This window comes from Oenanthe melanoleuca, chromosome 22 (assembly GCF_029582105.1).
Source record: "Oenanthe melanoleuca isolate GR-GAL-2019-014 chromosome 22, OMel1.0, whole genome shotgun sequence".
Classification (NCBI taxonomy): Eukaryota; Metazoa; Chordata; class Aves; order Passeriformes; family Muscicapidae; genus Oenanthe; species Oenanthe melanoleuca.
Window position 1 is genome coordinate 2960244 of NC_079355.1, and position 13931 is coordinate 2974174.

Here is a 13931-nt window from a genome sequence, read left to right on the forward strand (position 1 = left end):
AGCCAGGATTTCCCCCTGGAGTCCAGCAGGGCTATTTTGTGCCTTCATGGATTATTTTCCAGCCAGGATTTGCCCCTGGAATCTTGTGAAATCCATCCTGCCCCATGACTCACTCCTGTCCCAGGCTGTGCAGGAGCCAGAGCAGCTCTCAGCACCTTGGAATCTCAGATTCCACATGAAATCATGGCTTAGGATGGAAACCCCAAATTCCTTCCCAGCTCCCTGAACCCAGAACCATTCTGGGATTTAGGCTGGCCCTAACAAAGCTTGGTTTATTTCCACAAGGTCTAAATTAAGGTGAAAACAGCACTGGAAATCCAAGTGAAAAAGCAGATTTGTTATAGGGCTACTTATAAAATAAATTAGAGCTTTTATTTTAATGAAAAAAAAAATCCTCTTCCATAGGATTGGTTTACACAAGATGGAAATGCTTGTTTCATAAAATCCCAGAAAATTTGGGTTGGAAGGTAGCTTAAAAATAATCTCATTTTCCCCCTGCAATTGGCAGGGGCAACTCCCATGATCCCAGGTACGTCCAGCCTGGCCTTGGACACTTCCAGGGATGTGGCAGCCACATCTTTGGGAATTCCATCCCAACTCCTCATAGGGAAGAATTTTTCCCAATATCCCATCTAACCCTGTGTCCTGGTTTGGAGGACAGGTGTCTGCTAAGAAAGGCAGGAGCCTCTCTTTGAAATGGAGAATGTAAACCCCCTAAATCTAAATTATTATCATTTTAAAATTAAGGGGCTCTCAGGCAAAGATATGGGAATAGGAATAACAGTTCTTTACTAGGAAAATTAAAATAGAAATACAGTATTACACAGAACAATCCCAGCCCTGCCAGAGTCAGAATCCAAGCTGACACCCGTCAGTCAGTCAGGGTGTTGGCACAGTCCCATTCAATGGTGGCTGCATCCTCCTGCAGGGGCAGATGTGGTTCAGCTGGAGCAGTGCTCCTGGAGAAGGTGCAGTTTCCTCTGAAGCTCCAGGGATGATGTGGAAGGCTCTGGTTTTCCTCTGGAATCCAGTGGAAAAGGCTGCTCTGCTGTTCCAAATCTCAGATTTTGAAACCCGGCATCATTCCCATTTATTCCCACCCATAGAACTTGACCACAGTTGGGCTTTGATCCCACCTGGAATTCCAAACCCGTTTCCCTCCAACCCAGCATCATTCCCGTTTATTCCCACCCACAGAACTTGACAAAAATTTGTCTATAATCCCAACTAGAATTTCCAGACCCGTTTCCCTCTAACCCAGCATCATTCCCGTTTATTTCCACCCACAGAACTTGACCAAAATTTGTCTATAATCCCAACTGGAATTCCAAAACCCATTTCCCTCTAACTCAGCATCATTCCTGTTTATTTTCTGCCCATAGAACTTGATCACAGTTGGGCTTTGATCTCACCTAGAACTTCCAAAACCCATTTCCTTAAAATTCAGCATCATTCTCGTTTATTCCCACCCACAGAATTTGTCCATAATCCCACCTGGAATTCCAAACCCATTTCCCTCTAACCCAGCATCATTCCCATTTATTCCCACCCACAGAACTTAACAACAGTTGGTCCATAATCCCAGCTGGAATTTCCAGACCCGTTTCCCTCTAACCCAGCATCATTCCCATTTATTCCATGCTCTCAGAACTTGACCACAGTTGGGCTGTGATCCCACCTGGAATTCCAAAACCCGTTTCCCTCCAACCCATCATCATTCCCGTTTATTCCCACCCACAGAACTTAACAACAGTTGGGCTTTGATCCCACCTGGAATTTCCAAACCCGTTTCCCTCTAATCCAGCATCATTCCCATTTATTCCCACCCACAGAACTTGACCACAATTGGTCCATAATCCCAACTGGAATTTCCAAAACCCATTTTTCTCTAACCCAGCGTCATTCCCATTTATTCCATGCTCTCAGACCTTGACCACAGTTGGGCTGTGATTCCCCCTGGAATTTCCAGACCCGTTTCCCTCCAACCCACCATCATTCCCGTTTATTCCATGCTCTCAGAACTTGACCACAATTGGTCCATAATCCCAGCTGGAATTTCCAGACCCGTTTCCCTCTAACCCACCATCATTCCCGTTTATTCCATGCTCTCAGACCTTGACCACAGTTGGGCTGTGATTCCCCCTGGAATTTCCAGACCCATTTCCCTCTAACCCAGCACCATTCCAGTTTATTTTCTGCCTACAGAACTTGACCACAGTTGGGATTTGATCCCACCTGGAATTCCAAAACCCATTTTTCTATAACCCAGCATCATTCCCGTTTATTTCATGTTCTCAGAACTTAACAACAGTTGGGCTTTGATTCCACCTGGAATTTCCAAACCCATTTCCCTCTAACCCAGCATCATTCCCGTTTATTCCCACCCATAGAACTTGACCAGAATTGGTCCATAATCCCAACTAGAATTTCCAGACCCATTTCCCTCTAACCCAGCATCATTCCCATTTATTCCCACCCACAGAACTTAACCACACTTGGTCCATAATCCCAGCTGGAATTTCCAAACCCATTTCTCTCTAACCCAGCATCATTCCAGTTTATTCCCACCCATAGAATTTGACCAGAATTGGTCCATAATCCCAACTAGAATTTCCAAAACCCATTTTTCTCTAACCCAGCGCCATCCCCGTTTGTCTCCCCCCCAGAACATGAACATCCAGGTGGAGGACATCCGCATCCGCGCCATCCTGGCCACCTACCGCAAGCGGGTCCCGGTCACCGAGGGCTACGTGGAGGTGAAGGACGAGGGCAGCTGGAAGCAGATCTGTGACCAGCACTGGACCATGAAGAACTCCCGGGTGGTGTGCGGGATGTTCGGCTTCCCCAGCGAGAGGAAATACAACACCAACGTCTACAAGTGAGGGCAGGGCTTGGTGGGGCCACCAGCATTCCTTGGGGATTTGTTCCCAAATTTTTTGGACCCTGGGGAGGAGCAGCTCCTTCCTCCAGCTGGGATTTTCCATCTGTGTGAATGTTTGGAATGTCCAGGATTCCCTGGTGCAGGCAGGAGGTGCTTGATGAGTGTTTGACAGGGATGGGATGCTTGGCCCAAAAAATATTTTTGTTTTGTAATCCCAGCTCGAGGGTGAGCATTTCCTCCAGCAGGGATGGGAGAAAATTGTCCCAGTAAATCCATCAGCTGTGGGAAAATCGTGGAATGGTTTGGGTTGGAAGGGATTTACATCCAGTGCCTCCCTGGGACACCTTCCACCATCCCAGGGTGCTCCAAGCTGGTTTTGGACACTTCCAGGGATCCAAGAGCAGCCACAGATCCTCTGGGAATTCCATCCCAGCCCCTCCCACCCTCCCAGGCAGGAATTCCTTCCCAAAATCCCACCTATCCCCGCCCTCTGGCAGTTTGAAGCCATTTCTGTGTCCTGTCATTCCTTAATGGAAACAGTCTCCAACTGCTCATCCCATCCCTGTGCAGAAATGCAGAGCTGGGATCAGTTCTGGATGTGCTGGAAGCTCCAAAAAAAGTCACCTTGGAATGGAACAAACTTTTCTTGTGCCCAGGTTCCTCCTTCCCACCCTGAGTGCAATTCCTGCCTGTGCATCCCAAGTGGAACTGGGAACAGGATCCTCCCTAGATTTGTAGATTCCTTTAAAATGAAGGAGGAAATTTCTAGGGAGAACATTGTGTTTTCCAGACCTGCAAGTGGAAATGTTTAGTCTGTGTTTCCCCTTCCTTGGGAGCCAGGAGCTCTGAACTCTTTTGTTGTCACTGCTTCTCTTTGCTTTTTGTCACCAGCCCTCATCCCAGACCAGTTCCTTAGGAAAAACGCCCCTGCAGCAGATGGAAAAGAGTTTAAATTAAATTCTGTCTCGTTGCTTTGCTGCTCTGTGACCTGGGGAGTGGGAGAGCAGCTCCAGGCAGGAGCTGTGGTTTTCCTGCCTGCTCCTTCTGGCCTGTGGAATTGTGTGGAATTGCTATTTCTGAGCATCCCCTCTGGATCAGCCTGGCCACGTTTGTTCCTTTCATTAGCAAAATCCTGATCTGCTGGAGAGATCCTTGGCTTGGAACAGCCCAGGGGAACTTGGGAATAAGGAATTCTGGAATTCTGTCTTCAGAATTCCCAGGGAGATGAGCAGGGAATTCATTGCTCTGGACATCAGGAAAATCAGGGATAAAGAACCCACTGGAATTCTGTTTGCAGAATTCCGAAGAAGATGAGCAGGGAATTCATTTCCCTAGACATCAGGAAAATCAGGAATAAAGAACCCACTGAAATTCTGTCTGCAGAATTCCCAAGGAGATGAGCAGAGAATTCATTGCCCTGGACATCAGGAAAATCAGGAATAAAGAACCCACTGGAATCTGTCTGCAGGATTCCCAGGGAATTGAGCAGAAAATCCATTGCCCTGGACACCAGGGAAAATCAGGAATAAAGAACTGTCCAGGATTCTCAGGGAGATGAGCAGGGAATTCATTGCCCTGGACACCAGGGAAAATCAGGAATAAAGAACCCACTGGAATTCTGTCTGCAGGATTGGGAATTCATTGCCCTGGACATCAGGGAAAATCAGGAATAATGACCCCACTGGAATTCTGTCTGCAGAATTCCCAGGGAGATGACTGGACACCAGTTTGAGGAGGGTTTGCTTCCACCAGTGCAGCACATTTCCCTCAAACCCATCCCTGAGATTCCCACCCCCTGCAGGAGCAGGGAATAAATCACCTCCAGACAGACAAAGTAGATTTTTCCTGCTTCCAGTTGTGGCCTTTCCAAGAAAAGCATTAACCAGAGCATCTGGAGCCATCTGAAATAAAATGTGCTCAGGAGCTGTCCTGTCTCTTGGACACATGGAAATGGAAAAACTGACAGAAGCTTGTTCAGCAGCAGCTCAGCACTGCTGAAAATCCCATTGAATTCAGCTGGAATTAGGAAGTGCTCCCAAATCCCAGCCCAGGAGATCTCAGCTGCCCCAAAATCTCCCTCCCTTTCCTTGTTTACCCCAAAATCTCCCTCCCTTTCCTTGTAAACCCCAAAATCTCCCCCCCTTTCCTTGTTTACCCCAAGACCTCCCTCCCTTTCCTTGTTTTCAGCCTTGCTGGGCTCCAGCACCCACAAATATTTTGGAAAACACGCCAAACATTATCCCAGGTTGGAAAAAAAAAAAAAAAAAAGGGAATGGCATTTTATTGGATGGGAGAGGCTTGTAAAGCTTTGGCAGCTGCACAGTTTTGTTTGTCAGCAGAGTTTAAAATCTGAATTCTTCCCTGGGTTCCTTCCCTCTGTGTTGTGGGTGGGTGCTCCGTGTTCAGCTGGTGTTACTGGGAAAGCTCCCAGTTCTGGGCTGGGAATGAGCTTGGATTTGTGGTCCAGGCACTGGGATGACCAGTGGCACCTTCTCACCTGGGCCAGGAGATGCTTGGTTTGTTTTGGAGAGGGAAAAGCTCATCCTGGAGCTAAACCCCTTCTGTGAAGCCACAGAAAAATTTTTCTCCTCATTCCTCCCTTTAATTTGAGAATCCCATTCTCCCTGGAGCAGATCCTGCTCCTGCTCTGCAGCCTGGAGAAAAAAAACCCAAAAAACTGGGATCAGGTTACTCTGCTGGCCAAGGCTTCCCACATCCCACTGCCCCTGCACAGTGCTGGGAGGTGAAATGATTTGCAGATGGATCTTGCTCAAAAGAAAACAACTGAGTTCATCGTTGTCCCACTGCCAGGGGTTTATTCCTGACTGGAACTCGGCCTCTGGGGCTGATTTATGTTCGGAAATGGAACAAATCTGAAGTTGAGTCCCTGCTCTTGCTCGTTCCTCTCAGTGGGTTTTATGCAGGAATTGCTGAAACTCCTTCTCTCAGTTCCTGCTCTGGCTGGGAAAGCAGAACTTGATGCATTTTGCTGATGGAGAGAGGAGAAATTTGGGAGCAGAGAGATGGAGCTGGTGCCTTTTGGAATCTTTGTGACTTGGCCAAGAAATGGCTCCAGGATCAACCACTGCTCCCAGTTTAACCAGTCTGCTCCCCCCATTACAAACCCAGTCAGAGTCCATAGCAGGGCAGCTCATCTCTTCAATATTTGCAGTAGGAACCATCCTGGTTTGTTTCTCCCTGGAAATTCTGGGATCTGAAGGGTTTTGGCAGGCCTGGCTTCCCTCCCTCCTCCCTGAGGCTGAAGCAGCACTTTGATAATTTTGGAATTTCCCAAGGGTTGAAACCTGTGCTCACAGCCCCGAGGAGGAGCCCCCCAGCCTCTGCTCAGTGGGATTTGGGTGAATTTTCCTGGAGTCTGTGTGCAATGATTTGTTCTCTGCTGAATCATGGAATATCCTGAGTGCTTTTAACCAACCCCTCAGCCCTTCCCACAGCTTTGGGCTTTGTTTAAAGCTTTGCTGGGATGAAAATCCCTCTCTTCTCACCACCAGAAATGGTTTGAATTCCAGCTTGACCTGGAATCGTCTGAGCTCTCCCAGCAGGAATGTTCATTCCCACCTCTGACCTGTGCAGCATCACCCTGGGCTCCCTCTGGTCCCTTTTGTGTTAAAAACCAAATATCAGCAGAGCCCCGAGGTTCTGCCTGTAGGGATCAGCTGAATTCTGCTTTTTTTCAGTCTGGGGACACGAGGTGGGGCTTCATTTCTCCCCAGCCTCCCGAGGGCTGTTAATACCATCCAGATGTTGATGCCTGGTGAAATTTCCAGGATGAGGTCATTGTTTGCTATTCTGAGGCATCCCCATCCCTGCTTCCCTGAGTCAGGCTGATTCTTGTCTGCCCTGGAGTTCATGGAGCTCTCTGGACCTGTGAAGGATAAAAAAGCTCCTTCAGGTCTTTCCTTCTGTCCTGAGCACAGCTGGGAAGTGGCTGCCTTGTGTTTCATCCTCACAGGATTTATTTTTTAAATTTTACCTCTACTCCTATCTTCCCATCCTCTTTTTTTTTTCTCGATTCAGGGAGCCCCTGCCAGCTCTGCTGTGCCACAGGTGGGCTCTGACAGCCCCCAGGGCAGGCAGGGTCGTGCTTCTGCTCCCTGGGATGGATCTCAGCCCTGCTTCATCCTTTTCCAGCATCATGGGATGCAGCCACAGCTCCCTCTCCAGCCTGGCTGGATCCAGCCCCAGCCTCAGCCCAGATCAGCTTCCAGGAAGGATTAGGGAGAGGCTGGGAGCCAGGAGAGGCTGGAGAAATGCTGAGCTGGGCAGCAGAGCTCAGTGAGCACAGAAAAGTGTCCCCTCAAAAATCTGTCACCCTGCAAAACCTGAATCCTAAAGGGAAAAACCTGGAGCTGCCCAGTGGAGCTCCCCAAAACCCCCCTCAGAAAATCTCTTCTCCAGCTGCTCCCCAGGCTCTCTGTGCTGCAGCAAACCAAAATCTGCTGTTTTCTCCCCAGATTCCACCCACCTGGCTGTGCCATTTATCACAGCTCATCCTGGATGCCAGCTCTGCATGGCAGGGATTCCTGGAGCAGCGCTGGGATCCCACAGAGCCACGTGGAGAGCCCAGCAGGGCTGAGCCTTCCCTGTGTTTTTAACTCCAATATTTCCATTCCTCTGTGCTCCAGCATGCTCCCAGTTGGGATGGAGCTGGATTCCTTCCCTTCCCAGTTTATCACACGTGACCCTTTCCTGCTCAGGAGTGCCTGGAGCAGCTCCAGGAGGGTTGGGAGGCAGGAGCTGCTGCCAAGCTGCTCTGCTGTGAACAAGTCAGCAGGGGAGCCGCTCGTGCTCTCGGAAATTGCTCTCAGGTTGTGAACACAGACTCGCTGAGGATTTGGATTTTTCCCAATCCCAGCTGATAGCTGCTGGTCAGGGAAAAAGGAAGGTTTTTTGGCGGCTCTCCAGCCCAGTTATCTGCACAAATCCTCTTTGTTTGGAATTATCCCTGTCCTTGGGATCTTCTGGGAATGTGGCTTGGCTGGAGTTGCACCTTTGGTTCCTACTCAGATTTTTTATTCTTGCAGGAATTAATTTCTTTTAAGTGGTTTCACTTGATCTTGGAATCCATTCCATGTTTTTAATGGATATCTCAACAGAGCCATGGTGTGGATGAATGGATCAGCCTCCAAATAATCAGATTTTTCAGTTCTTGCAGGGATTTATTTCCTTTAAGTTGTTGCACTTGATCTTGGAATCCATTCCATGTTTTTAAGTGACACCTCAACAGAGCCATGGTGTGGATGAATGGCTCAGCCTTCAAATAATTCTCAATTCATCCTAGGGTGTTCTTCCTCCTAAAATTTTCCCTCCTAAAATTTCCATCCAAAAAAAAACCCTCCTAAAATTTTCCCTCCTAAAATTTCCCTCCTAAAAATTTCCCTCCAAAAATTTCCCTCCTAAAAATTTCCCTCCGAAAATTTTCCTCCGAAAATTTTCCTCTTAAAATTACCCTCCCAAAAGTTCCCTCCCAAAAGTTCCCTCCTAAAATTTCCCTCCTAAAATTTTCCTCCTAAAATTTCTTTCTGAAAATTTCCCTCCTAACATTTCCCTCTGAAAATTTCCCTCCCAAAATTTCCCTCTGAAAATTTCCCAACTAAAATTTTCCTCCGAAAATTTCCCTCCCAAAATTTCCCTCTGAAAATTTCTCCCCTAAAATTTCCCTCCCAAATGTTCCCTCCGAAAATTTCACTTCTAAAATTTCCCTCCTAAAATTTTCCCTCCCAAAATTTCCCTCCTAAAATTTTTCTCCTAAATTTCCCTCTGAAAATTTCCCTCCTAAAATGTCCCTCCTAAAATTTTTCTCCTAACATTTCCCTCCCAAAATTTCCCTGCTATAATTTTCCTCCTAAAAATTTCCCTCCCTAAATTTCCCTCCTAAAATTTCTCTCCTAAAATTTCCCTCCTAAAACTTTCCTCCTAAAATTTTCCTCCCTAAATTTTTCTCCTAAAATTTCCCTCCTAACATTTCCCTCCAAAATTTCCTCTGAAAATTTCCCTCCTAAAACTTTCCTCCTAAAATTTTCCTCCCTGAATTTTTCGCCTAAAATTCCCCTCCTAACATTTCCCTCCCAAAATTTCTCTCCTAAAATTTCCCTCACAAAATTCCTCTCCTAAAATTTTCCCTCCCAAAATTTCCCTCTGAAAATTTCTCTCCTAAAATTTTCCTCTGATAATTTCCCTCTGAAAATTTTCCTCCTAACATTTCCCTCCGAAAATTTCCCTCCCAAAATTTCCCTCTGCAAATTTCCGTCTGAAAATTTTCCTCCAAAACTTTTCCTCCTAAAATTTTCCTCCTAAAATTTCCCTCCCAAAATTTCCCTCCTAAAATTTCCCTCCCAAAAGTTCCCTCCTAAAATTTCCCTCCCAAAAGTTCCCTCCTAAAATTTCCCTCCAAAATTTCCTCTGAAAATTTCCCTCCTAAAACATTCCTCCTAAAATTTTCCTCCCTAAATTTTTCTCCTAAAATTTCTGTCCTAAAATTTTCCCTCCCAAAATTTCCCTCCGAAATTTCCTCCGAAAATTTCCCTCCTAAAATTTCCCTCCTAAAATTTCCCTCCTGACATTTCCCTCCGAAATTTCCTCCGAAAATTTCCCTCCTAAAATTTCCCTCCCAAAAGTTCCCTCCTAAAATTTCCCTCCAAAATTTCCTCTGAAAATTTCCCTCCTAAAACTTTCCTCCTAAAATTTTCCTCCCTAAATTTTTCTCCTAAAATTTCCATCCTAAAATTTTCCCTCCCAAAATTTCCCTCCGAAATTTCCTCCGAAAATTTCCCTCCTAAAATTTCCCTCTGAAAATTTCCCTCCTAAAATTTTCATCCTAAAATTTCCCTCCTAAAATTTCCCTCCTGACATTTCCCTCCAAAATTTCCTCTGAAAATTTCCCTCCTAAAATTTCCCTCCCTAAATTTTCCTCCTAAAATTTTCCCTCCCAAAATTTCCCTCTGAAATTTCCCTCCTAAAATTTCCCTCCTAAAATTTCCCTCTGAAAATTTCCCTCCTAAAATTTTCATCCTAAAATTTCCCTCCTAAAATTTCCCTCCTGACATTTCCCTCCAAAATTTCCTCTGAAAATTTCCCTCCTAAAATTTCCGTCCCTAAATCTTCCTCCTAAAATTTCCCTCCGAAAAATTCCCTCCTAAAATTTCCCTCCAAAATTTCTTCTGAAAATTTCCCTCCTAAAACTTTCCTCCTAAAATTTTCCTCCCTAAATTTTTCTCCTAAAATTTCCGTCCTAAAATTTTCCCTCCCAAAATTTCCCTCTGAAATTTCCCTCCTAAAATTTCCCTCCTAAAATTTCCCTCTGAAAATTTCCCTCCTAAAATTTTCATCCTAAAATTTCCCTCCTAAAATTTCCCTCCTGACATTTCCCTCCAAAATTTCCTCTGAAAATTTCCCTCCTAAAATTTCCGTCCCTAAATCTTCCTCCTAAAATTTCCGTCCTAAAATTTTCCCTCCCAAAATTTCCCTCCAAAATTTCCTCCGAAAATTTCCCTCCCAAAATTTCCCTCCCAAAATTTCCCTCCTAAAATTTCCCTCCCAAAAGTTCCCTCCTAAAATTTCACTTCTAAATTTTCTCTCCTAAAATTTTTCTCCTAACATTTTCCTCCCAAAATTTCCCTCCCAAAATTTCCCTCCTAAAATTTCCCTCCTAAAATTTCCCTCTGAAAATTTCTCTCCAATAATTTCCCTCCTAGAATTTTCCTCCTAACATTTCCCTCCCAAAATTTCACTTCTAAATTTTCCCTCCTAAAATTTTTCTCCTAAAATTTCCCTCCGAAAAATTCCCTCCCAAAATTTCCCTGCTATAATTTTCCTCCTAAAAATTTCCCTCCCTAAATTTCTTTCCTAAAATTTCCCTCCCAAATGTTCCCTCCTAAAATTTCACTTCTAAATTTTCCCTCCTAAAATTTTTCTCCTAACATTTTCCTCCTAAAATTTCCCTCTGAAAATTTTCCTCCTAACATTTCCCAAACCCATTTTTTTTTTTTTTTTTTTTTTTTTAATTTTTTTTGTCACACCCCTCACCTTCTCCTCGCTCCCTGCAGGATGTTCGCCAGCAGGAGGAAGCAGCACTACTGGCCCTACTCCATGGAGTGCAGCGGCAGCGAGGCTCACATCTCCAGCTGCAAACTGGGCGCCCACAACGGCAGCTGCGCCCGCGGGATGCCCGCCGTGGTCAGCTGCGTGCCCGGCCGCGCCTTCGCCCCCAGCGCCCACAGCGGATTCCGAAAAGCCTTCAGGCAGGAGGTGAGCGGGGCTGGATGAGCCAGGAAGGCCTTAGAGATATGAATGCTCAGATTCTGAGATTATGGAAACCGTGAGTGAGATTGAAATGAAAGCAAATTTTGAGATAGCAAACCTCAGGTACTGAATAACACAACAGAATTGGCAGCTAAAAGTAATCCCCTCTTGATAGGACAATGTCTTCTGCAAGTCCAAAGGTCAGAGAAGACCTTGCTAGGGTTCAAAGAGTAGTTTTTAGAGTTTAAAATATAACACACTAGGTAATGTAAGGATCCTATAGGCTGAACATAAATGCTACAGAATTTGTATCTTGTGTTAGATTGGTCAGTGGAAATTAGAATATTCATCATGGAAGAAGATTTATTGTATTGTAAATGGGAAATCGCTCTCTTGCTCTCTCTCTCTTACCCCTCTCTCCTCCTGCTCTCTTTCTCTCCCCCATTCTCTCTTTGTCCCACTCTGGGCTGGCAGTTCTTAGCAGGACTCTGCATCCCCACGCCCTTACACTAAACTGCAGCTGTAACTCCAGCTTATACAGAACTCGAGTTTTGTCCCTGAGAACCATCTATCCCGACACAAAACTCCTGCAGCAGCCCCTGAGGGGGCTCCTCCTGCCTGAGACCCCTCTCAGCAGCACATCTGCTGGTTTGGTGTGGGGGTTGTTGTCAGGTGGACGGTCAGGACACACCCAGGAGCTTTTCTGTATTCTGGTCCTGAGGTTTGTAGTTTGTTATTAGGGAGTGGGTAAAGGAGGGAGAGTGTAAGAAAGAGAATAGAGCATAGAGGGAATGAAAGAAAATAGAGGATAAAGAGAATGAAAGAAAATAGAGCATAGAGGGAATGAAAGAAAATAGAGGATAAAGGGAATGAAAGAAAATAGAGCATGAAGAGAATGAAATAAAATAGAGCATAAAGAGAATGAAAGAAAATAGAGCATGAAGAGAATGAAATAAAATAGAGGATAAAGGGAATGAAAGAAAATAGAGCATAAAGAGAATGAAAGAAAATAGAAGATAAAGGGAATGAAAGAAAATAGAGCATAAGGGGAATGAAAGAAAATAGAGGATAAAGAGAATGAAAGAAAATAGAGCATAGAGAGAATGAAATAAAATAGAGGATAAAGAGAATAAAAGAAAATAGAGCATGAAGAGAATGAAATAAAATAGAGGATAAAGAGAATGAAAAAAAATAGAGCATGAAGAGAACGAAATAAAATAGAGCGTAGGGGGAATGAAAGAAAATAGAGCATAGAGGGAATGAAAGAAAATAGAGGATAAAGAGAATGAAAGAAAATAGAGGATAAAGGGAATGAAAGAAAATAGAGCATGAAGAGAATGAAAGAAAATAGAGGATGAGAGGTGTAAAAAGGCAATTTCCTGTTTGCAATACAATAAGTATTCTTCTATTATGAATATTCTAATTTTCATTAACCAATCTTCTACAAAATATTAATTTCCTAATATTTGCATGCAACCTATAAGAATCATTCTATTACTATTCTATTAAGATTCATTCTATTATTATTCTATTCTATTATTATATTTTATGGCTTTTTTATTTATAATCCTTATCTTTAAACCTTTTCTGCCATACTTAGAACAGAATGTTTATTGGTTTTTTAGTATTTGTGGCATTTGGCATTATTTAAACAAAGGAAGAGGCCCTAAACCTTCACAGGGCTGTTTTCAGCCTCAAAGTCAAAAATTGCTGTCATTTCTACCTCACTTATGGTTTCAAAACTTTTCACTAGGCACTCATATTTATAAGATTTTTCTGTTTCCTCCCCAGCAGTTTAGAGTCTGTGTTTTTCCAAGGTTGTTTGTTCTTTCTTATCTAAGGAATTCTTTCTCTGGGGTGCAGAGGTCTGTCCAGCACTGCACTGCCCTTGGGGCAGGACTTCTCTTTCATACTATAAATTACTTTCCACCTTCTTTCCACTCTCCACTTTTCTCTCATGCCAATCCAGTGGCCCAAAGATGGATGGCATGAAGAAGAAGAAGAAGAAGAAGAAAGAAAAGACACACCACACCCAAAATCCTCCACCTTAGCTTTAAACCCCCTAATATAAACATTTCTAAAAATTCACTTTTCTACCCTCTAACCATCTAATTTATACTCCACTTATTTTTTGTGGTTTGTAATTCTTCCTGCAATGAGGGTGATTTTTCCCAGGGGCTTCAATCCAGTCCCAGGGGTCCTGGGTACTGTGCCAAGGCCTCTGAGATCCTGCCAGGGGGGTCTAGAGGCATCCAGGGAACTCCTCCAAGCAGGGAGAACCCCCAGCCCAAGCCCTAAAATGGGTTGGAAAAATCTTTAAATTCATCTGGTCCCACCCCCAGCAGTGGGCAGGACAATTTGCAGAGGGGTTGTTCCAAGCTGGTGATTCCAGGGATTCAGGGCAGCCACAGCTGCTCTGGGAATTCCATCCCAGAGAAGGATTTCTTCCCAATATCCCACCTAACCCTGCCCCCTTTTATTTCAAACCATTCCCCATCCTGTCCCTCCCTGATCCCAAATCTCCATCACAGCTTTGCCAGGTTTAACCTGGGATGGTTTGGGTGGGAAGGGAGCTTCAATCCCATCCCAGGGAAGAATTTATTCCCAATATCCCATCCAAGCCTGCCCTTGGTCAGTCTGAAGCTTTTCCCTGTGTCCTGTTCCTCCATTCCTTCCTGCCCAGCAGATTCCCAGAGTTCAGGGCTGTTTCTGAACAGATGCAAAAACAGAATTATGGGATGGTTTGGGTTGGAACGGACATCAATGTCCATTCCATTCCACCACTGTC

At 44.7% G+C, this 13931-nt stretch overlaps 1 protein-coding gene across 3 annotated transcripts in view; it reads left to right on the plus strand.

The window, feature by feature from the left end:
• Positions 1-13931, plus strand: part of LOXL2 (lysyl oxidase like 2) — a 66470-nt gene that overhangs the window by 30217 nt on the left and 22322 nt on the right. For all 3 annotated transcript variants that reach the window (XM_056508683.1, XM_056508684.1, XM_056508686.1), the window contains 2 exons: positions 2667-2878; positions 10948-11149. In XM_056508683.1, coding sequence (XP_056364658.1) covers positions 2667-2878; positions 10948-11149 — 414 coding nt within the window. The remainder of the gene's footprint in view (positions 1-2666; positions 2879-10947; positions 11150-13931) is intronic.